At 46.9% G+C, this 26,833-nt stretch overlaps 2 protein-coding genes and 1 long non-coding RNA gene across 6 annotated transcripts in view; 1 reads left to right on the forward strand and 2 right to left on the reverse strand.

The window, feature by feature from the left end:
- Positions 1 to 953: 953 nt before the first annotated feature.
- NT5C1A (5'-nucleotidase, cytosolic IA) lies at positions 954 to 15,917 on the reverse strand. Of its 2 annotated transcripts, none has more exons than XM_083511318.1 (6): positions 15,351 to 15,917; positions 6,114 to 6,281; positions 5,189 to 5,318; positions 4,563 to 4,685; positions 3,559 to 3,743; positions 954 to 3,184 (listed from the first exon to the last, which is right to left on the reverse strand). In XM_083511318.1, exons 1-6 carry the CDS (start codon positions 15,504 to 15,506, stop codon positions 2,819 to 2,821), a joined length of 1,128 nt encoding a protein of 375 aa, XP_083367444.1. In that variant the 5' UTR covers positions 15,507 to 15,917; the 3' UTR covers positions 954 to 2,818. The 2 variants fall into 2 exon arrangements, with proteins under 2 accessions (XP_083367444.1, XP_083367445.1); XM_083511319.1 differs by lacking the exon at positions 15,351 to 15,917 and adding an exon at positions 8,820 to 8,922.
- A 5,068-nt stretch (positions 15,918 to 20,985) lies between these two features.
- On the forward strand, positions 20,986 to 24,366 carry LOC310710705. Its single transcript, XR_014528199.1, has 2 exons — positions 20,986 to 21,689; positions 21,728 to 24,366. It is a non-coding gene; the product is annotated as an uncharacterized lncRNA (long non-coding RNA).
- Positions 23,359 to 26,833, reverse strand: part of HPCAL4 (hippocalcin like 4) — a 43,379-nt gene continuing 39,904 nt past the window's right edge. For all 3 annotated transcript variants that reach the window (XM_083511705.1, XM_083511703.1, XM_083511704.1), the window contains exon 4: positions 23,359 to 26,687. In XM_083511705.1, coding sequence (XP_083367831.1) covers positions 26,490 to 26,687 — 198 coding nt within the window. In that variant the 3' untranslated portion in view covers positions 23,359 to 26,489. The remainder of the gene's footprint in view (positions 26,688 to 26,833) is intronic.

Raw genomic sequence — 26,833 nt, forward strand, 5'->3', positions numbered from 1 at the left:
GGCTTTGAATACACTTCTCAAATGGTGGGCCAAAAACCACCCGTAACAGTCCCACAGTCTACGGGGGCTCCTCACTCCTCTGCCCCCCCATGCAATAGTTTTCCAGTTGGATGGGTGCCAGCACCAGCAATTCCCTGGATGCCAAGTGAAGGTGGCTGGGAGACAGAGATGTTGGCGAGGGGCGGGGGGGGGGAGCGGTCCTCCTCCTCCTTCTCTTCCTTTGAGGGAAAGAGGCCAAAGGAAGTAATAAGGAAATTTGAAAGCAAGGGGAAAGGTTTTTTAAAAAATAATACTGTAATAAATTGGGAATGAGACTGGAGAACTGCTTCTGTTAAACTACCTATTGCAGGGGTGGAGAACATTTTTTTGCCCAAGGGCCACATTCCTTCTGAGGGCCGCATGCCAGTGCTGGGTGGGGCCAGAGGCAAAAGCTAGCAAAACAAGAAATGTACATTTTACGTTTGTACAGCAGACTAGTTCCGACACACATTCACACACACTGCTCTGTCCTTCATCCTGGCAAGCAAGAGTCATGATCAGAGTTCAAGGCAGCCAAAAACAAGCAAGGGGGGGGGAGTAAAGGAAGACCAGTAAGGAGGGTGGGCCAGGGAAAGGGGTGTGGCTTGGGCAGAGTCCAAGGGCCAGACAGAGATGCATTTGCACCCCACTTCACGGCCAAGGTTCCCCACCCTGGTCTACAGTGTACCAATAACCCAACACTAATGCCCAATAACCCTCCAATGGCAAGATGTGGTGGATATTCTCCAGTAAATGGTATGATAACTTGGTTTTGATTCACAAGAAAGGGAAAATTAGTACTATGCTAGAGGGGGTGTTGCTGTCACCTAGTTCCCTGTCACTCTTCCAAGTTTCTAGTCCTTATGTTCAAGAGCACTTCAGCTTGCTATCAACATACCAGTGATGAGTTCACAAACAGGAGGGGGAACGAATGGTAACATAGACAGAATTTATTACAGATAACACACCCAGAAGGACAGACAGTCATTGATTGCATTGTTTCATTCCTAAGCAAAGCCGCCAGCAGACACAGAAGCACGACCTTTCGCAGCCTCCGCCTGCTTCCACTGTGGCAAATGGGCAGTCAAGCAGGGAACGGCTCCCCAGATATTGCCCCGTGTTAACAGTACAGCCCATGAGCACAGCAGGGAAAATGCAACACTGGTTAAAAACGGAAGATGCCACATTATTCAATAGACCTCTGGAGCCCTGCTGAAAAAACCAGGGGGTAAGTGGTGGAAAGCTTCCAGACACACTTGGAATGGGAAGATTCCAGATTGTGTATTTATCACATTTATAGCCTGCTTTTCCTCTAAGGATGGTGTATGGGCATAGGGGTGTTAGGTTAGGCTGAGCGAGACTGATTTTTCAGTCTCTAACAGTGACCAGCAAGGCTCAGTGGGGATTTGGACCTGCGTTGTCATAGTCCATGTTCCAGCACCATCCACTGCAGCGCACTGACTCAGGAACACAGCTTTCATTTACTGTCTTTTCTCAAAGCACTGAGAAATAAAAAGAAAACGCAGATCATCCTGTGCTTGCTCTCTCTCCTTTTTGCTTGGGGTGGGGGTGGGGAATGCTCAGACATGGAGCATTAAAGCACAGGCCTCTGTCTGGAAAGAGCGAGGCAAAATGTAAGTGTGCATAAGCTGGCTAGAGGTGAAGCAGATGCAGATTTTAGGTTGGGGCAGGCATGGGGCATTCACAAAAGCCACATTTGATGAGCAAATTGGAAGAATGAAGCAAACTTGCATTCATATGTGTGTTTTGCATAATTATTTAGCTTCTGTTGGCCATGAGAGATTGGGGAAACATAGGAAGCCGCCTTATACTGAGTCAGACCATTGGACCATCTAGTCCAGTACTGTCTACTCTGACTGGCAGAAGCTCTCCAGGATTTCAGGCAGAGGTCTCTCAGATGCCAGAGATTGAACCTGCGACCCTCCACGTGTAAGGTGGATGCTCTAAACACTGAGCTGTGGCCCTTCCTGATAAGAGTTCTTCCTGGAAAGAGTTTTATGGAGCATTTTTTTCTGTTGGCAGGCCTCCTTCTCAGTCAATCTCTTTGAGGGGCCCTTGGACAATCCATTTGTGATGGGCCCCATTGGTCATCACTGCCTTTGACTGTTTTTAGGGTGCTCAATGTGGGTTGGGCACATTGTTGGGGGTAGTCTCAGGAGGTCACCCCATGGTCAGCCTCACCACCCAACCAATGCTGGCTCTCCGAGGCTTCTGATTCCAGATAAATTCCATCAAGGAATTGCACACATGCTTTTGTGCTCATCCTTGCAAACATAAGAGCCAGAAATTGCTGTTTTTCTTTCAAAACTAGTGTTGAAAGCTGGGAATTTCACAAGGCTTAAATTGGCACCATTAGCAAATTCTGCACAATGCAACTGTTGAAGCGTGTAATAAAACACAGCCCCCTTGCGGCAGCCCGCAAGAAAAAACAGTACATATCATGAATATTCAAGAGCAAAAGGTGACAATCAACCTTGAAGCACTGTGAGTGGATGGCAGGGCAGAAGCAAAAGTCTACCAGCAGATACTGACAGCAATGGTGTGATGGGCACGCAAGGTTATGGTGAGGCAGAGGGAAGAGCATTTCTGTAAAGTGCAATGTGTGCAGGTAGGTGTAAGGAAGCCTTCTCCCAAACAACCTACCCCAAACAAGACACCTGCCATCCCAACCCTTTTGGTTCTAGTCCTCATGGAAGGTGTTCTAAACTTTTCATCTCTCCATAGAGATGTTGCTCTCAGTGTATCAAAGGCTGGCCTAGCCCAGTCCCGCTCTTTTCTGCTACTTGCTATTCTCATTTTGTTTCGCCTGTGCCAAGCGCCTGGATTTCTGAGCCACCCCGTAAGGGACGTGGGCTGCGATGGTACCCATCTCCTTTGCCCCTTCCACATGGAACATTTGGTCATCAAAGAAGATGTGCGGGCGAATCTTCTCCAGCAAGGGTCCCTTGGGGGCGCCGGCTAGGAAGAGGGCTTCGTCTGTTTCCAGCCCCCAGCTCCGGAGAGTCTTTAGGGCACGGGCTCCAGAACTGGCCGCGCTGCGTGCCGTGACGAGGTACGTGCGGATGGGGCACTCCAGGCGCAGCCCCTTGGAGTAGAACTTCTTCTGGAGCTTCCCAAGAGCTTCCAAGAAACCTTTCAGTGGCCCCTGGAGAGGTGAACAGACAAGGTCAACCAGAACTTCCTTCCTCACTCTCCATACAGTTGGAAAATAAACCTCTCTGGCTACCCACACAGAATGATGCAGTTTCCCCCCATATAATGTTCATAGCCTAACTGCTCTTATGGTTGAAAGATTAAACTGTTTTAAAAACAGTTACAAATCAACTAAAAATAAATTTCAGAAATAAATTCACCTCCTCTTCCTCCTCATTGTGGTTTGCAAAAAAAACAACAAACAAAACACTGCCAAAGAAGCAAGCAAACAGGGAATCAAACAACCTGCCTGGCTCCTGAGCTCAGCCAGCTTGTGGCCATCCCAACATTTCCTGATAATGCATTTCTGGGTATTCTCAGTCATACCTGAGCCAGAGGCTTGTTCTCATAAGTCTTCTCATGCTCAAAGAACTTGTCAAGGCCATGAGCCTTCACAATCTGCTCAGACTCGTCTGAAAACAGCACGGCGTCTCCGTCGAAGGCTACACGCAGCTGGTTCTCTGAAACCTGCACATCCCTGTTGGAGCTGAAGATGGTGGCTGCAGCAATTCCTTGGGGAAAGAAGAAGAAAAGGATCTAGCGGCACTTTCTAGAAGCTCAGCCTCCTGGTGGCTCGCACTTCAATTTCTGCTTTTAAAAAAATATGTAAAGGTCTGTAAAACCCAAAATGCTATATGAGTTATATTGGAGCAAACTAAACAATATCCTCAATGTGGTGTATATGTCAGAGTGTGTGATGAATGTTAGGCGTGGGGACCTGTCAAACGGACTGTGGTCAGGCAGAGTTCTCTCCAGTCTTATCTGAAGAGAATAGCTCAGTTGGTAATCTCAGGGTTGTGGGTTCGAGCCCCACTAGGGCAAAAGATTCCTGCATTGTAGGGGGTTGGATGAAATGACCCTTATGGTCCCTTCCATCTCTACAATTCTATGATTCTGTCAAGGAAGCAAAGCAACCCAGCACCATCCTCAAAAGGAAGTAGCCCTAAGCTCAACCGTTTCTTCTAGGCAACTTGATTCTGCATGTAGTAAACAAGCTCTTGCTTCCCAGGCATCCATCCCACAAATTCATCTCATACCACAGGCGGTCACCCTACCTACTACTATCATAATGGGAAAGCCTCATAAACCTATTGTGAGCCCTCCCAGGATCATGCAGCCTGCTAGGGGAAACAGAGTTCAAAGAGCCCACATGACTGCGCGTGCAAAACTAGAGTACCTGGGGTTTCTGGGATGGAGGGAGGAGAGTCACAACAGAAAAAATAGTTTAGGTTTTAACCCACACGTGCCAACAGACCACACACTCGCACACACGGGTGACTTCCTACTCCCTTTCCAACAGCAGGCGAAGGACAACAAACACCTTCACTCACCCTCTTCTATGGCTTCACTCACTTTCTCACAGTCAGATGACAGGTACAGGTTGGTGTGGTAGGCCTTCAGGTAGCAAATGGGGCTGTTCCCACCTGTCATGCAAAACCTCTCTATGAACAGGTCTGGAAGAGAGAGCAAGAAGAAGAAAACATTGAGGGGAGGAAGAGAGAGGCCTTGGGAAGCGAAATCCACCAGCGGATGTAGCACCTGCACTGGTTCCTTGGTTGCCTTTTGACGCCAAAGTTTTGTTGAGCTGTTTGTCAGGAAATCCATGTGGCATCTTTCAAAGGCAGCACTCTGATGTACTTAATTACCTAATTTACTTCCCAAAGCTTACCCAGCTTTGGGAAGGCAGTGTGAGGGCTGTGAGGGTGTGTCAAATGTTGCTGAGGGCCACCAAAAAAAGGCCTGAAGGGCTGCATGTGTCCCTTGGGCTGTGAATTGGACCACCCCATTCTAACACCATCACTCAGATACATTTACCAGGGTTCTTTATGGGATGGGGACTCGAGACAGTTAGACTGGTATAGAAGCAAGACAACTTGGTAGTTTGCAAATAGGTGACAAGTAACCCATCAATTGCTTCGGTGCTTCTGGTCAAGGGAGGTGGCTTCCAGTTACTCACTGTAATGGTTGATGCTGTTGATCAAGCGGACTCCCACCTGAGCGTGGTTGTTAGTCATGAGGACGATGTCGAAGAGCTCTTCGCTCTCTGGGTAGAGCACCCGCAGCTGCATGTTAACAGCTTCCAGTGCCTAGAAAGTCAAAGATGGCAGAGCAGTCTGGCCAAGAACACAACCGGACTTCCTTAAATAAAACAATAAACAGGTGGGGGAAGGAGGCCCCAAACCATCAGTACAGTACTTACTGTCAGGTGAACAGCTCATCTTTCAGATACTTTACATCCTTTTTAATCAAAAGCATGCAAAAGAAAAGCAGGAGAAGCCCTGATTGTGCACCTGAAGCTGCCTTATATGGTTTGGTTCTTCTATCTACCTCAATATTGATTCTGACTGGCAGTGGTTCCCCAAAGGCAGAGAGAAAGTCCCTTTTCCTGCTCACCGGCCACCTGATCCTTTCAGGTCAATGCTGAGAACTGACCCTGGGACTTTCTGTAATGCAAACCATGGGCTCTCCGACTGAGGTCCCTCCCTGAAGCACTGTTAAGCAGATCCCATTTCTCAAAGCAAAGAGAAGTTTCAGGGGTTCCAGTGCTTGCTGGGTTTCAGTACCCTTTGGAATGGGGGTCACAAGAAGGATATTGGTGTTTAGTAGTATTTGCACATAGATGGTAGTATGGCATTAAAAACCCCAACAGACTCTCCAGTGCCCAGAGTCTTACATTAGACCTTCAAGGAGACACCCAGCACAAGGATATTGTAGCATTGCAACAGACCACGACCCACATTTCATTGGATCAATCATAAAACCTCCGCCTGGGCTAATTTACTGATAAGTGACAGCCAGCACTTGCTTCATCCCCTTATCTTGAACCCAGATTCTGATGTTTCCATCTGGAGGTGAACAAAATCATCAGAAAAGGAAAAGACCTTGACGAAGGGGAAGGCTGCTCCAGGCAGAAAGGGCTCATTCTCGTGATCCAGCTGGAATTTCACGTAGGCCTCCACACCCTGCTCATTGTAAATCTTCTGCTCTTCTTCCATACGGAAGAGGGCTCGCGATGACACAGCAATCGTGATGGCATTTTGGGGCTTTGGCTGCATGAGAGAAAGAGAAAGAGATGGTAGTGCCCCATGAAAGACAACAGGCCTATCCACGGCCATATTGCCTATGGCACCCAAAGGGAGCTTCTAAACACCAGGTGCTCCTGTTGAGGACAAATATCAAGTGATGATGGCCATCAGCTTCATATTCAACTTGTCAACATCCCAGAGCATCTGACTAGCCACTGCTGGATGCAGAATGGACTTCAGTTCGATCCATTAAGGCCATTCTGATGGAATTTGATGTCATAAAATTGTACATACTTTATATTATTCTAATTCAGCTTTACCCAGCCTGGTAACTTCCAAATGTCTGTGACTAAACTTCCCATGGTCCTACTGGTTGGGTCTGATGGGAGTTGCATCTGGAGGGCACCAGGTAGGGGAAGCCTGATTTAATTCAATAATATAGTATATTGATTGTCATAGAATCAAAGAGTTGGAAGGGACTATGAGGGTCATGTAGTCCAACCCCCTGCAATGTAGGAATCTTTTTGCCATGTAGAGGAAAGACACTGCCTGCATATTTTTCAGTGGCAATATAATCAAGAGCTTCAGGTCATACCCACACCTTCTACTTAAAGCTAGGACCCACTCAGCTACAACTTTCAGAGATGACCTTGGCCAGTCACAGTCTCTCTGTCTAACCTACCTCACAGGGTTGTTGTAAGGGTCAAATGGGGAAGTGGAGAGCCATGTACACTACCTTGAGCACCTCGGAGGAAAGGTGAGATATAAATGTAATAATTGGTGATACCCCCACCACCCAACATCATAATTTCCCAGAGGCATCCACATATATAAATTAGCACATGCAAATTTTATGCAAATTTTGTGGTTGAAAGCCAACCACAAAAATGAGGGCAGCAGCCCTGACATGGAGAAAAAATGGGGGGCTTGAAATATAAACTAAAATCCTTCCTGGGGGCATTATGCAGAGATGAACAACATAAAAAGTAATGGAACAGTGTTTACAAAATATAATAATGTATAACACTTTATCATTATCTCGTGCTAAATGAATAAAAACATATCAAGTTACTTTTGTAAAAACAATAGGGAAGATAACTTAAAATGCATTAATAAAAATAAAAAAAGAAAACCAAATGAAAAACAAGACTCCTGGGGGGGGGGGGAGCTGCCAAAAACCTCAATTAGCAAAATTTCAAGTGTAACCTATATCTGAAAACCATTATTATTATTACAATTTATTACCCTCCTTTCACTCCCAGGTCCCATTAAAACACAACATTACTATTAAAACACAATGATACACAATATTAAGAACAGTTTAAAACAACTTAAAATGTATACAGATATGTATAAATAACCAGCATACAAACAAGAAGAAAGCAAACTATATAACCAAGTACCTAACAATGGCCCTGCAGGAAGGAATTTTTCCCAGCCCCACCAACCCCCTCTAACTCCCACTGACTGATAACTGGAGGAAGAGTCTGTACATCATACTAGAGATATGGCTTGTCTCCCATGGATGAGCAGAATTAACTCATCCCAGGAGTCACACTCTCTGTTCTGGGAAAGAGACCAAAGACAGCACAGGAAGTGGAAGTCAAGAGCTACAATCTTTTTTTCCCCCCTTGAGAATAATTGGCACTTTGGGTCTAAAAGTTTGAACTGGACACTCCTGGGAGAGATAATATGTGCAACACTGCAAATTAGCATTTTCTTTGGCAGGATCCTGCAATTTTATGAGGCTGCTTTCTGCCCTTTGAAATAGCAGAATGATGGCTTTATTTATTCACTGGATTCCACTTCCTATAAAACATCTCAAAGTGCTTTAATAATAAAAAGCATATATAAACAATGCTCTAGTTAAAACAGTTCTAAATGCAATATAGATGCAGACTGGGGTAAAAAAAAAAAAAATCCACCGCAATGACCTGCTGAAAAAGGAAAGCCTTAACTAGGCAACAAAATGACGACAGAGGCGAATGCTTCTGCTACAGAATGGCTGCTGACTGGGCAGCTCTTGAAGGCAGACTGACAGAGCAGCCCTTAAGTTGGCAGTCCTGTTTGTTGGGAGATCCTGTCTGGTGTGCAAGTGCTAATGTGGACAGGCAAGAAGGACTTTTAAACCAGCCATGGATTAAACACAGTGCAACCCATTTCTTACCCCCACCTGCTCTTTTGCAAGCTTAATTCAGACCCCGCTCGGCACCTGAGCTGCAGGACCAAAACAGAGGTCAAAGACCTTGGGAAATCTGTGTAAAAGTAGAAACACCTTCCTAAGACCACCTCTCCACATTTCAAAAATGCAAAATATGAGGCATTATTGGGCCATTGGTTGTTCAAGATAGTCAGCTATTAACTAGTTATTAACATCCCTTCTAACAATAATTCTCAATAATGTGGGAGCCATGAGTTACTAATTAGCTAAAATATTATTTTAATAGCTCTTCAGGGGTTGCAGGGCGATTAAGTTTTACGATCCTCATATGAGGCCTTCATCTTCCTGCTCAGCTCCTGTTTGCACTGACTCAGCTTCTCCAGCCTGAGAAGCATGCTCACATTTTCTTGGATGCCAGGATTCAACATCCACCGGACGGACTACGCTGACACCGTTTCCCCCAGTCCCCTTCTCTGTTCTCTTGGATGTGGCAGCCATTTTGTGTTATGCTGCACCCCCACGGCAGCCATCTTGTTACTGACACCCATAGCAGTTTCTCAAAATCCCAGATTTTGCCCCCAAGTTGACAATTTGTACCACAGAGTATTCCCAGTGCCAGGAAATAAATGTTTTTAGTTGTAATTGCTGTTGTTGTTTTTAATGCCTTAACTGTTTTAGGGGGGGATTGCTTTGTTTTCAAACTGTGTATCAGCTTGCTGCCCCTAGCTCCTTGGAAAGAAAGGGTGGGATACAAATTCAAGGAATAAAATTAAATAATAAATAATAATAATGGCTTCCTGCTGCAGTGCCCTTTTCTGGAGTGCCTCACAGCCCTGCCCACCTGTCAAAATGACCTTGGGTGCTGGGACAGGTTAGTATCCAGCCTACCCACCAAATCCTGTTTCTTATCCCTGCCGTAGGCATAACTCCCCTGACCTCTCCTTGCTACTACAGATGGTTTTAGCACTGCTCTAGTTTTTAGCGCTCTGGTTTTTTCCCCTTTTAATTATTTGATTTTCTTGTTTGTGTCTGTTTTATTTTTGTTTGAGGCTGCCTTGAGAGCTCTTTCAAAAAATAATTATAATTTGGTTTAGTTGTCTCTGTTAGTTGGCAGAGCTGAAAAATAACTGATCTTGCTTTGTGTCTGTTGCTGGGATGACCCCACCCCAGTGCACCAATTGCCTTTGAGGTCCTGTTTTTGAGCCTTGACCTTATAAAAGTGACCCAACAGAAGTTTATAAAATTTGACTGGCATGGAAAAAGTGGACAGAAACAAAGTTTTTCTCCCTCTCTCAAAACACTAGTTCTCGTGAAAATTACAATCAATGTAATTTCTGATTGTTTGTAGAGGGGATGTCCTCCTTCTCCATGCCAAAATGCAAACCCTTAAAAGAGATGTTTCTTTCTGATTCTGGGTCTCTCTTGCCTCCTTGCGAAGGGAGGGAACTCTGTTGCAACAGAAAGATAAAGACCTGCCTTGCTTTCACTGCATCCTGCCTCCATCCATTCATCCCTGACCAATCATAGAATTAGGGGCCTTGGTCCCTTGGGGAGTTAGGCAGCAAAAGCCAACCACCCGTATTTTCTATATCAATAGTAATGTACAGGCTCTCCATCTACATTCCCATTTTGCCTTTTGTAATAACAGGCATTTCACTAGTTAAGAAAACCATGCAAGTCTTATCCCTGCATTAATCTCTCTTTGTCAGGCTCTCTCTTATTACGGCAGACAAACCTCAGGACCTGTGACCCAGGGCACGTGTGACCTTCAGCAACCTTCAGCTCTTGCAAGGATGCAGGAGATGGCAATACTTCCGAGCAAGCCCCATTTATCCTAGCAACAGCCAAGGTTGCACAAGGTCAGGGAAATGCCAATGAGATGTCTGGATCTAGAAAGCAGCCCCTGGCTGGCAGGGAGGAGAGGGAAGGGGCTGGTTGCATAAATACAAACAGAACCTGGCAGATTGAAATTGGGGTGGAGAGAAAAATGAGGTCAGCTCTCTTCCAGACCATCCTCTTCCTCACTCTCTTGACTGGGGTGGAGGATTAAGTTTAGTAGAAAGATTAATGGAACAGAGAAGGGAGCAATTTGGTTACATTTGCTGGGTTTCTGATCAGAGCCTGGCATCCCAAAAGAGATCAGAACACCATTGCATTGTACTAGGAGACAAGGAGGCAGAGTTACCATCAAGGAATGCAAGTTATTTCACAGCTGAAAGCTGCCAGGCAGCCAGAATGGAAGTGCTAGATCAGAGAAATGGTGCTCTATTAATCCTATTAACTCCAGGAGCCTCCAGGAATATAGAGTGCAGAGATAGTCAAGTGAGAAATTTGCCCCTGGGAGTAAAAAACAAAGGCATAGAAGTGTGTGGGGGGGGGGGGGAGGCCTCCAGCCAGAAAACCTTGTGTCAGGTGCATAGGGATTGTGGAGGTCAAACCCAGACTGTATTTTGCAGGAGGGATGGAAGAACATACCAAAAATGTTTGGACAGCTGAAGTGCTCCATTGCCCTAGCGCAAGTGTGGGCAACCTTTGGCTCTCCAGATGTTACTGAACTACAACTCCCATCACCCCTAGCCACTGGCCATGCTTGCTGGGGCTGATGGAATTGTAGTTGAGCAATAATTGGAGGGTCAGAGGTTGCCCACAGCTGCCCTAGGGCAACAAAGGATTTTTTCCATAAAAAGAGAAGACCTCGTATTTTTCAGCTGCTCCAGGTGGAATTCACAAGAGGATGTGATTTCAAGTTGTAAGAATTTCAAGTTGTAAGAATTTTTTAAAAGACCGTTTAAAAAGAAAGTGAATTTTCGCAATTAGGAAAGGGACAGGGGAAACGCACTGGAAAGTATAAGGTGAAGCAATGGTTAACAGGAAGGAGTATAAATGCCCTGAAAGCAGTTCAATAAAGACTGGATAATAGTCTGACCTCCATGTAAGCTTACAGCTCATTTACACTTACCTTTCGAACCACAGGTTCGGTTAGTGCTTTCCCACTCTGTGTCCAAGCACTTTGTTTTGTTACACTGTACCCCTTCATTAACACTGAAATGGAACAAACAGCAGTCCGGGTTTTCTGCAGATTGCCTTTTGTTCCAAGAGCAGGTGTTTATGGGGAAAGTGCTGGGTGTGGGGAGGGGGGGAGCATACACTCCAAGATTTCTCCAGTGAAAATAGGGACATCTTATTCCATAATCATAATAATTTTATTATTTAGTCCCTGCCCATCTAACAGGGCTGCCCCAGCCACTCTGGGTGGCTTCCAACATATAAAAATAATAATTAAACATTAAACTTTTTTTTTAAAAAAACTTCCCTATACAGGGCTGCCTTCAGATGTCTTCTAAAGGTTGTACAGTTACCACATCTCCTTGGCTGAGGGTCGCATAACTCCATACCCTCCCACATTTCTCCAATGAAAATAGGGATGTCCTAAGGAAACCGCAGTTTGATCTGCAGAAATCAACAGAAGAAGCTTTTTAATATAGGGTTGCCATATTTCAAAAAGTGAAAATCTGGACACAAAAGTTGTTGAGCTCTTTTTTGGGGGAGGCACTTCCATATGCCCGGGTTTTCCTGGACATTTTTGCCGATTTTCAGAAATTCAGCCCAGATACTATTTTCGACGGACAAATCCTGGATATGTCCGGAAATTCCAATTGTATGGCAGCCCTATTTAATACACAAAGACAAAATATTATCGCCCACTAATTAGTGTCAAAAGTGATCATGGGAGAGCAATGAATTTGAGGCAAATTGAACTGGGGGTGATCAGGAAAACTGGGTAAGATTAATTTGGGGACCAAACTGAGTAAAAATGACTTCATCTCAAAATGATTTGGCAGCCGTGAATGGGGTGGTGGTGAATGAAATGATTCTGAATAGGATCTACGGGGAAATTAATGGGGGATAAATTAATTGAAGAGGAACTGACCTGGGGTGAGTTGGTCTGTGAAAATTAATTTAAGAATTTATCTGGGGTGAGTTGGATGAGAAATTAGCTGCCTGGCCTTCTATGGCATTTAAATTTGCATCAGTTAGATAAAGGCATCAGTTTGCATGAATTAGCATAAGCACATTTTATGCACATTTTTTCCAATGGCCCTACACTCCGTATATTTTACCTATCAAGAAAGGACCACACTTTGGACCTGAGCTGGATGGTTCTGTGACTTCCTCCCTCCGTCCCTGTGGCCAGCTTTCAGGCTAGCCTGGGGCCCTTGGGTGGGGGGCTGTTTTTCAGCAGTCCAATCTCAGCATTGCTGAAGTGGAGCCAGTCCGCGAGCCACAAGGGCCAGCCAGCTGGCAAAGGCCACCAGCATTTGGGCCGGGAACCGAGAGGGGGAAGGGAAGGAACCTGCCTCACCAGAAGCTTAAAAATCTGCAGAGATGTGGAATTAAAAAAAACTGCAAGGGAGTGCCCCAAACAAGTACCAGGCACAGGGCAAAACTAGATGTGGAAAAACCCACAAACAACCCCCTGTTTGAAAGGCCACCATAAAAGGTTGTGGAGGTGCAAATCTGGTCAGAGCAGTGCAGGAGGGGAAGCATTTCTCTTGCAGGTGGGAGTTGACTGGAGCAATGCCCCCACCTCCTTTTGATCAGAAATTAAGACCCTACCCATTCACTGTTCTGTCATGGTTTTCATTTGGCCATGGGTTCAGATAAAAACTAATGTATTTCTGCCAACAGTTGCTAGCACTGAGCCTTTCAAGCTTGATTCAAAAAGAAACTGTCTTTTCTAGCCTGGCGCCCTCTAGATATTTTGAACTATAGCTCCCATCAACCCCAGTCTGCACAGCCTTATGATGCTGGGACTCATGGACAGCGACTGCCCTCCCATGTGGAAAGATGAGGCAGTCGCCTCAGGAGGCAGAACAGCAAAACAGCCCGACCCAACCCTGCTCAGGAGAGTTGTAATCCAAAGCATTTGGTGGGTACTAGATTGGAGTCCCATTGTGTTTCACAGCTCTTTCTCCCACTAGCTGTTCACATCAGTACAGCTTCATTAATGTCAGATTCATATCTGTTTGTGTATACACCAAGGTCTTTACCCAATGCCAAGGTGCTCACACCTTGGCTAGAGGTGAATTAAGAGTGGCTTAAGTACTCCAAGCATGGCATCAAGCAGTAGTCTTGTATAACAAAGTCCAGGATACATGTGCATTTTGCATAACATCGTGTGTGCACAGTAAACAGGGATGCGAACACTACCCTGGACAGGAGACATGGGACCACAGAGAAGCAAATGATGAGCAGAAAATCTATGCAGGCTGTTGCAGACATATGTGGGCCAGATTTTACTCTCTCTCCCTGCAAGAGCTTTGCAGCCTGTTAAAGTATGTGTGAAGTAACTAAATGGACAGCTAATACAGCATTTTCCACCTGCCTAATGCCAAACAGTCAGATGGCTGGAGTGGTGACATCGTGAACTTTGGAGATGGACAGGTATGAGTGATGGCTCTGCCCATGGCTGGTGAAGCACTCCGGCACAATTCATATCCATTTCAGTAAGGTTTATATAGGTGGCCTTGGCAGGTCCTCGCCCAGGTTAGTCTGTCAGGTGATGCCAGTTGGACTGGCTGTCTCCAGCAGTCATGTTAGAAAGAAACGCTGATACTAAGGCTACCCTGAGACATCTGGCACTCTCCTGCAGTAAACAGAAGGACCAGTCTCAGATGGTGATGATCCACCACATCATCCAGAAATAAGACTTGGGAGTAGCAGTTTTTAAGCCTGCTGTTAGAAAAATTAGATGTGGTACCATGACACATAGTGTGTGTGTGTGTGTGTGTGTGTGTGTGTGTGTGTACACACACAGACACATCCACCTGCTGGGCATATGAACTGGCAAAGGGTTCTTAACGGATGGAATGTGTGTCTCAGCCCGCAATGTTTTGACCTTGGTCCCCAGAAGGAAGAGGGCAACTCTGTTTTCATGGCTACATCTACTCCTTACTCCCTTCTCCTGCTTTATCTCTGCAGCTGTCATGGGCCTCTTCCATGCAAGCGAGAACAGCATCTTCCAGGAAAAATAACATTCTTTGCTGAATGCCCGTTATCTCAATGATGCTGTACAACAAGTGCCTTTGATCCATATACTGAGTCAGATCATCAGTCCATTCCAGTTGGTATTGGATTGTGTTTAATTGTATTTATATGTTTCCTTCGTGTTGTGAACTCGCTTTGAGGTGCTTCATAGGAACCAATTCAAAACTGAAATGAATAACCATCATAGATCGAGTATAGACTTGTCTGCTCTAAGAGTAGACCCCTCGAGTCTAAGGCACCCTTCCCCAACCTGGTCCCCTCCAGATGCTTCCGATTACAACTCCCAGCTGCTGATCCAGGATGGGAGTTGAGCGAGGGCAACTTTCCCAGGCCTCTGCAATCTTTTAACGGGTCATGCTGCAGGCTGGGCCTGCAAAATCTGTGTTCCACCTTTGAGCTGAGGGCTCCCCCTTCCTTGTGGCCACAGCAGGTGGGCCTCCCTCCACCATACATCGCCTATTTTTATTCTATTTATTACATTTATTTATTACATCCCACCTCTTTCTCCAAGAAACTCAAGGTGGCATACATGGTTTCCCCTTCTCCATTTTTATTCTTACAACAACCCTGTGAGGTTGGTTAGGCCGAGAAACAGTGAATGGCCAAAAAGGTCACCCAGTGAGCTTCATGACTGTGTGGGATTTGAACCCTGGTCTCCCAGCCTTCCAACACTCTACAGTTGGAGGTAGCCAAGCAGGGAGATTCAACAGGTTCCCTCAGCTGACATTTCCTATTCCCGAGGATGGGTTTTCTCTCTTTCTCCTTGCACCCAGCCAGTGTGTCATATTCTTTATATGTACAAACATGCAAGTAAACAAGCCACCCTGCCAGGCAGGCCACCTGCTGACCCTTCCTCCCGCCCAAGGAAAGAAGAAATCTCTTACTGATTTGGGTTTCTTTTTGGGGGAAAGGTTTTCATAAAACGCCCGGGCATCTTCCCATCCCTCCTGCTTCGGCTGCCCTCCGCCGTTGGCTGCTTTGCTGCCGGAGTCTGGGGGCGCTCCTCTGCTCTCTGGGGGCCCAGCTCTTGCCGGGTCCATCTTCCCTCCTCTCTGCCCTTCCAGGGGAGCAGGGTGGCAATGGCAACGAGCAGCTTGTTTTCCTCTTGTCACAGGACTGCCTGCCCGCCCGCGATCAAGAGCCGGTAGCCCTTTGGATGCAGCTCAGCAAACGAGGATGAATCAGGCAGCAGCAAAGTCGCTGTGCCTGTGTGTGTGTGTGTGTGTGTGCGGCGGCGGCGCGGGGGGGGGGGGTTTGCAGGCACGTGTGCACAGATTGCCGTGTGTGCCCGTCCCTCAGAGAAAGCTCTTTATAAGGGATCCCATGAACCTCCTGGGCGTCCCTCGTTGCCAGATCAAGTGGCCGAGTCACTTAACCTCCTCAGGGCAGGAACTGCTGCAGCTACAGTACTGGCAAGCTGTTCCTGGTCCTGTTGCAGGGAAGTGCCCCCCCCCCCCACGGCAATCTGGAGTGTTTCACTGCAAATCAACATGCAATCGCAGTTAAAAGGAGCTGGGCACTGCAAATAGTATATTCCTGAGAGAAAGAGAGAGACTTCTCTAAAAGCTCCGTTCATGTTTTAAGCATGAGAGCAGGCGAATAGAACTAGTTAGCCTATATAGAACTAGGCTGGGGAAAGAGGGTTTCCTCCCTTTTATAATGCTAGAAAGCACCAGGATGATCCAGTGAAGGTTGAGGGAGTCAAGGCTGACCAGAAGCAGCTTTTCTTCACACATCAGCACACAGCTTGCACTGTGGAACTCCCTGCCACAAGGTGCAGTGATGGCCACCAACTCGAATGGCTTTGAAAAGGGGATAACGCAGCCGCATGGCTATTGGTGCCTCCCACTACCAATGGGAATGTGTGAGCTAGAAGGCTGATAGGAGTGTTCAGGCAAGTAAAATGAGAAGGGACTCTGAGGTATGGCTGTGACTTTGATCTTTCTGCACAACCTTCTAGGATTGACAGGGTTCTCTCCCCCACCCCCACCATCAGATCTTCTTTCGGTGTCTGTGTGCTACGTGTGTCAGTGTCTCTGTGGGTACTGAAGGGTCTGTGTTTGTGTAAATGTCAGAGGCCACCCACTGACACAGGTTGCCAGGAGCAATGCTGTGCACCTCAGCCCCCAAAAGGTTCCTCTACACCTGTGGGAAATATCAGTTGGGGGGGGGGTTGCCTGTGAGGTTCCCTTTGGGGCATCTGGTGGGCCACTGTGGAAGCAGACATGTCAGGCCAGATGGGCCTTTGGTCTGATCCAGTCGGACTCTGGCTGTGGGGGATAACCCATTGTTAAGAGAAAATACTCTGCACATGCTCAGGCACAACATAGCTGGAGGAGACCAAAGGTTCAACCAGTCCAGCAATCTGTTTCTTGTCAGTAGGCAGGCAGATGCTCCCAGGCAGCTCATGAGTGGGGCATAGAAGAAAGCGCCCTACACTCTTGTTTGTCCCACAGTATCTGGTAGACTGCCTCTGAATCAGGAGGCTCCACTTTCCTTTCCTGACCAGTTGCTGCTGATTAGACATCTTCTTTGTGAATTCACTTTTCCTCCCTCTTCTTTTCAATCTAGCCGGAATAAGTTCTCAGCACTAAAGCAAGGGTCTAATTTCTTTGCCAAAGATGGGACAACCACTTTCTGCCAGCTGGATGCTTTGTGCAAATGAAAATGTTCAAGATGCTGAATTTTGCATTATATACCAGACACAGCCTTCACAAGGATATGCCTGGGAGACACACCACAGTTTATTGATACAAAACTGTATACTGTTTAATTGTCAAAAGCTCTAAGGCGATTTAGCTGGTTCTAGCTACCTCGATTTTCTGCCTTGCAGGCAGCTCAATGGACTCTAGCTCACACCATTCCCTTACTGCCACCTGCCACCCACCTGGAGACCAGCACAGCCAGAGGCACCCACAGGTGTGCACTGCACAGATGCAAAATGAAGCAGACACTGTGCAGCTGGTGCAGCTGATGAGGACTGAGCCCTGCTGCATCTTTAAGAGATGCTGCCCAGAAGAAGATGCCAGGGATGGCTATGTTTGCCAAGATCCTTCCCTCTCCTGCATAACAATCCAACCCAGCCAGACCTGCTTGGCTGTTCCCCAGAGAGGCACCCCAGCAGGATCCCTTCACCCACAGTGCTGTCAGGCTGGCCCTGGGGACCCCACAGCCCTTTCCTCTGCTGCATCCAATTTCAACACCCAGACACCATCTGGGTGGGTCCCCTGAGAGCCTGTCCCATAACCTCCCAAACTGTCCCATAGATAGTTTTCACGCTCCACAAAAGATGTGTGCAACATACATATCTTCTACTGGAGGAGTCTATTTGGAACCTTGCATAGCATCATTTGGCAGGTTTGGGGGTGCAGTCCCCCTCCTCCCCTCAAAAATCCCTGCTGTCTCTTTCTCTCTCTCTCCCCCTTTGCACAAGGCTGGTGTCTGCTCTACCCGGAAGAATGACTAGCAGATGCTTTGATGCAAGTGCCCAATGATAATCCCTGCAGAGTATGTGCTTATGTAATGCAGTCCAGTTTATGATATAAAAAGGAGCTTAATTTTCCACGGCTAAAACACTCTCATTAGGATAAAACCACAGTAAAGAAGTTTTCGCCACAGTCACTCTCTCTTTGTCCCCTCCACACACACAGACCTACCCAGCAGGAATGAAAGCAGGGGTTCCCAAATCTTTTCCGGCCTTAAACTCATCTCCAACAACCCCTACGCTACCTTATAAAAAGCACTATTCAGAACAGAGGTTTGCCCAACTCCCTGAGGAAGACAATAATAACATTTCAAAACAGGAACAATTCATTGCACATTTATTCAAAATCCAATTAAAACCGTTTAGTTTAATTAATTAAACAACACTGATGAACTTGATTAAGTGATACCAGTTTTTCAAAGTCTGACCATTATTTACACCTCCAGCACTCTCTGCTGCCCCCTTTGTGCTCATTCTGAGGTAAACTGCTCTCTTTGGGAACCACTGAATTAAAGGATCGGGATGGAAGCACTTGGCAGGACCCTGGACCAAGAAGTAGTTTTGGCCCCTAACAAAACTCAGATGATAGTAAGAGTGGCCCCTCATGAATCAAGTTGGTGGCACCCCCACCATCAAAGGGTGCCTGCCTTTATGGCTATCCAGAAAAGTGAACATAATAGGGGTGGGTGTTTAATGAATCCTATCTTGAAGCAAGATAGGGGGAGATGGATTTCCACTAGTGGACAAAAACTTAAATGCAACCAGCAGCCCTTGTGGGGCACATCCCTGCCTCCTACCCTGTATTTACTAAAGGCTCATCCATAGTGCTGTTTAGCGTGGATAGTCAGAGCTTCCTTTTCCTCCTTTAATTCTCTATTGTCCATATTCTCCAAAGTGCTGCCTTCCCACACATTCCACTCCTTCAGACCGGATTTTCTCATATCAGGGATACTCCAAAAAGGAAGGAGCATGAGACAATCTGGATTGAGGAAGGGGGAAGTGTGGGAAGGCCATGATTTGGAGGAGAACAAAATATGGATAGTGGAAAATTAATAGAGGGACAAGAAGTGTTGAATATTGTCATTAAGCAACAGTAGAAATGGGTTCTCTGATATGTTTGTACTGTACACACATATATAAACACACACACACCTTTTCTCCTTCTGTGAATCTGACAGAGTCTCAGGCCGTGCTGACTGGGGCTGATGGGAACTGTAGTCCAAAATATATGGAGGGCATCAGGTTGGGGAAGGCTGTACAGTTATCACCTTGACCAGAATGTCAAGGGGACACAGAAGGAAATGTTGCTGCTCCACTCTGACCCTGTGTTCAAGCCCCCAACCATCCTTTTCTTCAAAGAGCCAGCTCCCACTCTTGATCAGCTGTTCATCTTTTCTTCCATGACCCAGCCTTAGGGCGATTCCAGACTGCCACTCTTTTAGGGTGGGATTCAGTCACATACTGGCAAATTCCGGCACTCTTGTGCAACAGACACGGCCGGCTCACCCATGAGGTTACTAGGTAAGGTGACTGCCTCAGGCAGCAGGATCTACAGGGGCAGCAGATTCCAATGTAAAGCATTACACCCCCCCCCCGCCAGCTTTGTTCCTCATGTAGATTTTCACTCAACTTTTCTTTTCTGGAAGTGACGTGTGTGTGTGTGTGCCATTTTGTGGTTCGCCTCAGGTGCTAAAATGTATTGGGCCATCCACAGGAGCTAGTATGATGTAATGGTTAGAGCACTGGACTAGGACCTGGGATATCAGGGTTCAAATCCTCACTCAACCATGAAGCTCACTAGGTGACCTTGGGCCAGTCACTGTCTCTCAGCCTAACTTACATCACAGGGTTGTTGTGAGGATAAAATCAGGAGGGAAAGAACTGTGTGCACCACCTTGCGCTCTCTGGAGGAAAGGTGGGATATAAATGTAATAAATAAAATCAAATAAACCTGTGCTCCCTGCCCCCAAGTTGGAATTTCTGGACTTACTTGATCAACTTCTGTTTGGGCTGTGCCAAAGTGTGGGTCCAAGTAACTGAATATTTATCTGTACAATAACTACAGATGACACACACATAGAAATTGAGCATGCCCGGGAGAAAGCTACCTTTGTCCTTGACATGCTTGCTTTCTCTTTGCAGGGATTTACTTAATTTCTTAGTGGAGGAGCTTAATTAATGTGTTGTTAAGCGACCTTCCCTACTCCTGCAGTCTGCTGTGGGCCATTTTGGAAGTGGGCCAGTTTACCACTTTGGTGAGAAGGATGGGCCTAGAATTTGCCAGGGAGAGGAAGGAGCTCAGAGCAAGCTCCCGTTGCCTCTCCCTCTCGCAGATCCAGCTATCTGAGCCCACTGATTCAATTTCACTCCCTTTAAATATAGGTGGTCTGCTTCCAGCTGTGGCTTGCTTCTCAAAAGATGTGACAGGGCTTCAGGCTTGCTGACCCCCACCCATGGCACCTTTTTCTCAGAAGCAACGGGCTCAGTAGTGATGCTGCAAATGTATTCTGCACCTTTTCTGTTTGCTGTTCCTTTGCACATTAGGAACATAGAAAACTGCCTTATATGTGGAGAACTGAATTTGGGATTGGAAAACTGAGAGACCCAAAATGGGTGGTTCCTTCCATCCCTACCTGGGACCTTTTGCATGCAAACCAGATCCTCTGTCATAAGCCACAAACTACAACCCTTTTTCACATTCCAGATCAAATCATCTCCTGCTGACCAGAATGATTGGACCATTTTGATGCAAACCTTCCCCTGTTCTCTCCCACCAAAGCAATGGGGAATAGAGGGGAAGCGGAAGGGAGAAGGGCAGAGGTGTTTAATAATAAATAATAATAATAAATTTTATTTATATCCCGCCCTCCCCAGCAGAAGCCGGGCTCAGGGCGGCTAACAACAATAAAACAGTACAAAAGTACAGCACAAACAACACTCTAAAATCATTCATTATAAAATTAATTCAAATCAAGCCACTGGCAACCATTGGGCCAGAGCTCTGCGAAGATTGCAGAGGAGGGAGTCAGGCTGTGCCCTGGCCAAAGGCCTGGTGGAACAGCTCTGTCTTGCAGGCCCTGTGGAAAGATGTCAAGTCCCGCAGGGCCCTAGTCTCTTGTGACAGAGTGTTCCACCAGATCGGAGCCACAGCCGAAAAAGCCCTGGCTCTAGTTGAGGCCAGCCTAACTTCTCTGTGGCCTGGGACCTTCAAGATGTTTTTATTTGAAGACAGTAAGTTTCTCAAGTTTAACAAGGTGTGTCAAATAATTTGTAGTGTATTCAGAGCTATAAACAAACTGTTTTGACAGCACCAGCTCACTGTCAAACAGGGAAACAGTTAGACTGTCTTGCTCTGTGCTGGACCCAGAACTATGACCAGGGCCTTCCCTGAAACCCTAATGGGGACATAAAAGCTGTTGGTGTGTTAATGCTGGGAGCCCACCCATCTCATTCTCAGGTTGTACTTATGTGTCAATAAAACCAGACAACCTAAGAACACCACAGTCTCCATTGACCTCCTTTCCAAGGAAATAGAAAATCCCAGGTAAGTGCAGGCATCCCTGTAGTCTCTTGCTGCTTGGAGATTGGGGTGTCCGCAAACATGACGCATTAAGCGCATATACACACACACATCTTTGCTGGCAGGGATGTTGGCTGAACGAAAGAACAATTGACACAGCTGTCTGGAGGGTTTGTTGCTCAAATCCAGATCCCACGGTGTGTGTGTGTGTGTGTGTGTGTGTGTGTGTGTGTGTGTGTGTGCGTGCGTGCGTGCAGGGTGGGAGAGAGTCCTGGGAATCCTTCAGCATTGCCACAAATGTTCTCGCAGGAGGGGGAGGCAGAACGTGGGATGGAAAGTGTGATTTGTGCTTCTGGTGAGTCACCCTGAGCAGGTAGGCAGGCAGGCACGACGAAAGACGTTGATTCTCAAGGTTGGCTCACCCCTGCGCTAAATGGCAGGGCACGCAGCAGCACAGACACGGTTGCAAAGCAGACAGCACTTTGAGTTCCAGCCGCCCAAACGCACGTTGGAAAATCAGTTCTGCCTCCGGGCCAGAAAAGGATCCCACGTGGGACAGCATCAGATCTGAAGAGCCGTGCCAAAAGGCCCATCTTGTCTAGCATCCTGTGCTCACACAGTGGCCAACCAGATGCCTCTCTGTACAAAGCCTGCAAGCAGGACCTGAGCTTTCTCTCCGCTTGCAATTCCTTGGCTCCCTGCCCTCAGGCCGGGAGTTGGCCTTTTCCGTAGTTTCCAGTGCCCTCTAGTGGCTGTTCAAAGCCATGCCCACAGGATAGTGTGGCTTTACAGTGGTACCTCGGGTTACAGACGCTTCAGGTTACAGACTCTGCTAACCCAGAAATAGTACATCGGGTTAAGAACAGAAATTGTGCAGCAGCGGCAGCAGGAGGCCCCATTAGCTAAAGTGGTACCTCGGGTTAAGAACAGTTTCAGGTTAAGAACGGACCTCCGGAACGAATTAAGTACTTAACCTGAGGTACCACTGTATTAATGTTGTGTTTTAGGGTGGAGGCCAGCAGAAGTGACAGCGGAGCCTGCATGTCAGGGCAGGAGGATGGTGTCTGAGAACAAGTGGGGCCATGCCCCCCCAATCTAAGCTTGCTCTCAGCCAGCCCTCCCCCTGCCTGCCTTCTTACTGACATCCAGTCCAGGTGAGTGGCCCCAGTTGTCAGCTTCCCCTGCCTTTGTGGAACCCAGTGGAGAGTAAGATGGGGACCAAGCCAGAATGAGTTGGCTCTGCCTGTCAGTGGCTCTGGCACCACCTACTGTTGGGCCTCCATGCCTTCCTCCCTACCAACAGCAGCTGTATCACTTTTCATACTGCAAATGTTCTGGGGTTGGCTTTTTTGCTTTGTATTTTTGTCCTGCTTTTGTTGTGCTACAGCCCCTCAGACAGCGATAATGTAGTATCAATGTTTAAACCATAACCCAGGTCCAAAGTAAGGTTTGCAAATTTCCCCTTCATTTCCCCCGTCATGCAAGAAAAGCTCCGAGAGCCACACAGTGTTCATTCCATATTTATGAGAAATCACTTTTTTTATTTGTGGCAACACCTATTCTTTGGAAATTCCGGCCTATTGATATTAGGCAGGTGCCTTCATTGTACTGTGTTCAACGCCTCCTAAAATCTTTTCTAAGGCAATGTAATTTTACCATGTACATTTGTTTTTTAAAATATGCTGATTTTATCTATATTTTGATAACTTTATTATGTTTACTGTTTTAAAAGTCTAATGTTAATGAAAATGTTAACAAATATTTAATACCATTTTATATAAGTTGTGAGAATTATTAAATTATCATATATAAAACTTGTTAAATAAATAAAACAAATAAATAATTGCTTTTCTTTCTTTTTTTAAGAAAAAGAGGCCAAGTTCTAAACTTCCACTGTGTTGGACACATTTTATTTCCCCCAAGTATTTTTTTTAAAAAAAAGACTATGTATGTATATATTTATAAACAACATCACAATTTCTAAACAATTATTACAATATTCAAAAACCACAACAAACAGACAGGACAAGATCTCTAGAATAATCTTCATTTCAGGATGGGGACAATGAAGGGTGGAGGTAGCAGACCTGGGGATTGGCTGTGGGTCCATATTGTGGCTGCATTCAGGTGTAATGCTAAGATAAACCACAGCTTGGTGTTACAAGAGTGAGCCTAGGTGAGCCTCAAGCCCAAGGACTCTCCACTCTGGTGCAGCTGCAAAGAGGTGAGTCAAACCTTCTGCTTCCATTTTAGATTTTGCTTAACCACAGTTTAGTGTGCCACCCAAACCTTATGGTGCAGTTAATCTTACTATGGTTTGAATTGAAAGAAGCCAGATTCCTAAATTATGGTTTGAAGTCGGCTTGTTTCTGCTAAGTATTGTTAAGAGTCAATTTAGGCAGTTTCAGATGGCACAGGAATCTGCAGTTAATCAGACGTGGAAGGTTCTGAACTCCTCCATGCAAATTGCTACAGAAGGTGAAGGAAGGGGGAGAAGAGAGTGTGTAAGGAGACTTGCTGTGGCTCATCCTCCTAAGGCTAAACTATTGCGCAGCACTAGGTCTGAACCTTGGTCTTAGGGCTCATCTCTATGCAATTTCACTGCTTTGGAGCTGAGTCTTTGGGAGAGCTCAGCATAGCCAGCCCACTCCCACCTCCCAGGTCTTCTCCTGCACCAGGTGCCCTGCCAAGAGTGTCCCAAAAATAATAACAATAGTAATATTTTTTTCCACTTGATTCCTCTAGTTGGCATTACAGAGGATCCCCATATTTATTTTACCCTTCATGTCTTGCCTTCTTCAATGCCTTCTTCACTTTTGCTCAAATTGGGGCATTTTCTTTAAGTTTCGCCCACATTTCATGCCTGGAAAAACGGGCTAACGCGGCTTCCGTCACAGTGCAAGTTTGCAAAATTGTAAACTTTCAAGGAGTGAACAAGAGGGCACACAGCCCACCCACTCACTCCGGGCCGAGAGCTTCACACAACCACATTGCCACAGGCCAAATGCAATCTGGAAGAGGGGTGGGAGAAGAGGGGGTGGGTAGGGGGAGAAGAGAGGGCTGTCTGGGAAGCGCAGCAGTGTCCCAACAAAAAGCAGAGACCCCTCCGACCAGGTCCCACCACCCCAGCAATTCTGACATAGGATTGTTTGGCTCCAAACCAAATCTGTTTTCGCTCAACCTGGGGGCAAAATGAATTCCTCGCCTACAGTAAAATAACAAAACCAAACCCAGTATTATCTTCCACAGCGCCAGTGCACCAGTGAGGCAACCTGAAGCAATGGGCAGCATGCTCCACAAGAGACAGGAGATCCTGATCCCCGCTGCCATTTTTCTTCCAGCTGCCACCCTTCTCTGGCCTTGGTGGCAACGGCTTCCATCTCAGTTTTGGATAAACCAAAGACACAGCTGAAAGCCAAAGCCAGGGAGAGTCTTGGAGAAAAGGGAGCATTCCTCCAACCTGGTGCTGACTACATTACTGCTGGTCTCCTTCCAGCAGGCCTGGATCTCTTTGTGTGTGTGTGTGTTGGCAGTGTGTCTCGCCTCAGCCACCAAAAAGGTCTAGTAGGGTTGGCCCTGCTCTTCCAGACTGGGGTGATCAGGTCAAGAGTGGGGAACAGGAAGCTCTGCAGATGCTGCTGGACTCTGACTCCTATCAGCCTCAATCAGCAAAACCATCGGTCAGAGGTGATGGGAGTTGGGGACCACCAGCAACACCTGCAGGACCACAGATCTTCTGCATTAGGTTTCTGCCAGCATTCAAAGCTGCACCCTAAAAATGCAAGCCTCAGGTTCTGCGTTTCAAAGGGGCTCCCTTTGCAGCCAAATATAAAATGTACAATAACTATATTTGAAATGCAGTCAAGCATCCCCTACCCCCCAAAAAACCTGACTGTTGTCTCATGTTGGGTGGAAGAAGGAGAGATGGTTCAAACATGGAATGCCAGAATCCCAGAATCCTACAGCATTTCCCCCACCTATCATTGATTTTTCAGCCCTTTTGAAATGCAGGTGTTTCTTTCCCCCTGTGCATTAGTAGATGGGATGGCAAGAGCAAAGGATTCAGGAAGAGCAAACACAGAACACCCTGCATTTTCAGCATGGCGATCTTAGGACAGTGCTACCCAACACGGTGCCCTCTAGATGTTTTGGACGACAACCATCAGCACTAGCCAGCACCAGATTGGAGAATGCTGTCCTATGATTACCCAGAAACACTTCTTACCTCTGGCAATGGCATCCCCTTCAATGGCAAGAGGTGCCACTCTATTTTCAAGGAAGGGAGGAGGAGGAGGAGGAGAGTCTAGAGGGGGAAAGAATACCTTTGACCCATTGCTAGGACGTTTTGCTGCTGCCATTGATTATTCATAGCTGTGAAGAAAGGGGTAGGAAAGGTGTTGAGGGGAGAAATTACCTGTTCCCCATTTGGGGCTTCAAGCTGTGTGTGTTGGGCAGGGGGGGTTACAGGGCAGGGGAGGGAAATGGCTGCCCCAGAGCTGCTGTTCAAGGGGCACACCTGAAGATTACGTTAGAGGGTCACCGGAGGGAAGAGATCTGCCCTAATCCTAAGAGCTACAACTGAAGTGAAGGATAACAGACTTCTGAGGATTACAAGACCTTGCAGTTGTCAAGGATCATGGATATATAGGCAAGCCATCGAAAGGTAAGTTGGCCTGTATGTTCTTGGGAATGTCCGGGTGCAAAGGGGGAGGCAAGAGGGATGACGAGCCCCAGAGATGGTGGGACCAGAGGGTTGAGACGGAAGAAATTCATTCTAATAGGACCTTGGTGAGGTCACAAGAGCAATGGCCAGAGGAACTGTGCAAATTATGAGCTGCAGGCCCCAGAGGATTGCATGGCGGGGCCTTGTTTGGGGCCCAGGAGGCTGTGCAAAACGCAGTGCCTCCTGTCCCAGGGAGTGGAGTCTGCAGCTCCCCAGGAGAAGGGGGGAAAGATGCAAGGATGGGTAGGCCAGGCCAGGGGAGGGCGGGGGGCGAGTTGTGCATTGGGACCCTCCCTCTACTTCTGCATGTCACACTGCAGCAGGAGGACAATGGAAGGGTCACTCTTGGCGGCTTCTTTGAATTCTTCCAGAGTGATCTGGTCATCTTTGTCTTTGTCCATCTTTGTGAAGATCTTGTCGACACGCTGCTGCGGCGTCAACCCATCTTGGTTCATCCTCATCATGATGACAGTGCCCACCATCTTGTAGATGGCCTGGAAGGCAAAGGAGAAAGGACTGAGGACATGGCTCTGTGGCTCAGAGACTCTCTGAGGTCTCTGTAGCCAGGAGATATCTGCTAGGGACTAGTCTCAGAGGGCAGGTGGAGGTAATTGCTGTTATCAGTGTCTTGCCATCCCAG

This window comes from Podarcis liolepis, assembly GCF_965112155.1.
Source record: "Podarcis liolepis genome assembly, chromosome: 7".
Lineage (NCBI taxonomy): Eukaryota > Metazoa > Chordata > Lepidosauria > Squamata > Lacertidae > Podarcis > Podarcis liolepis.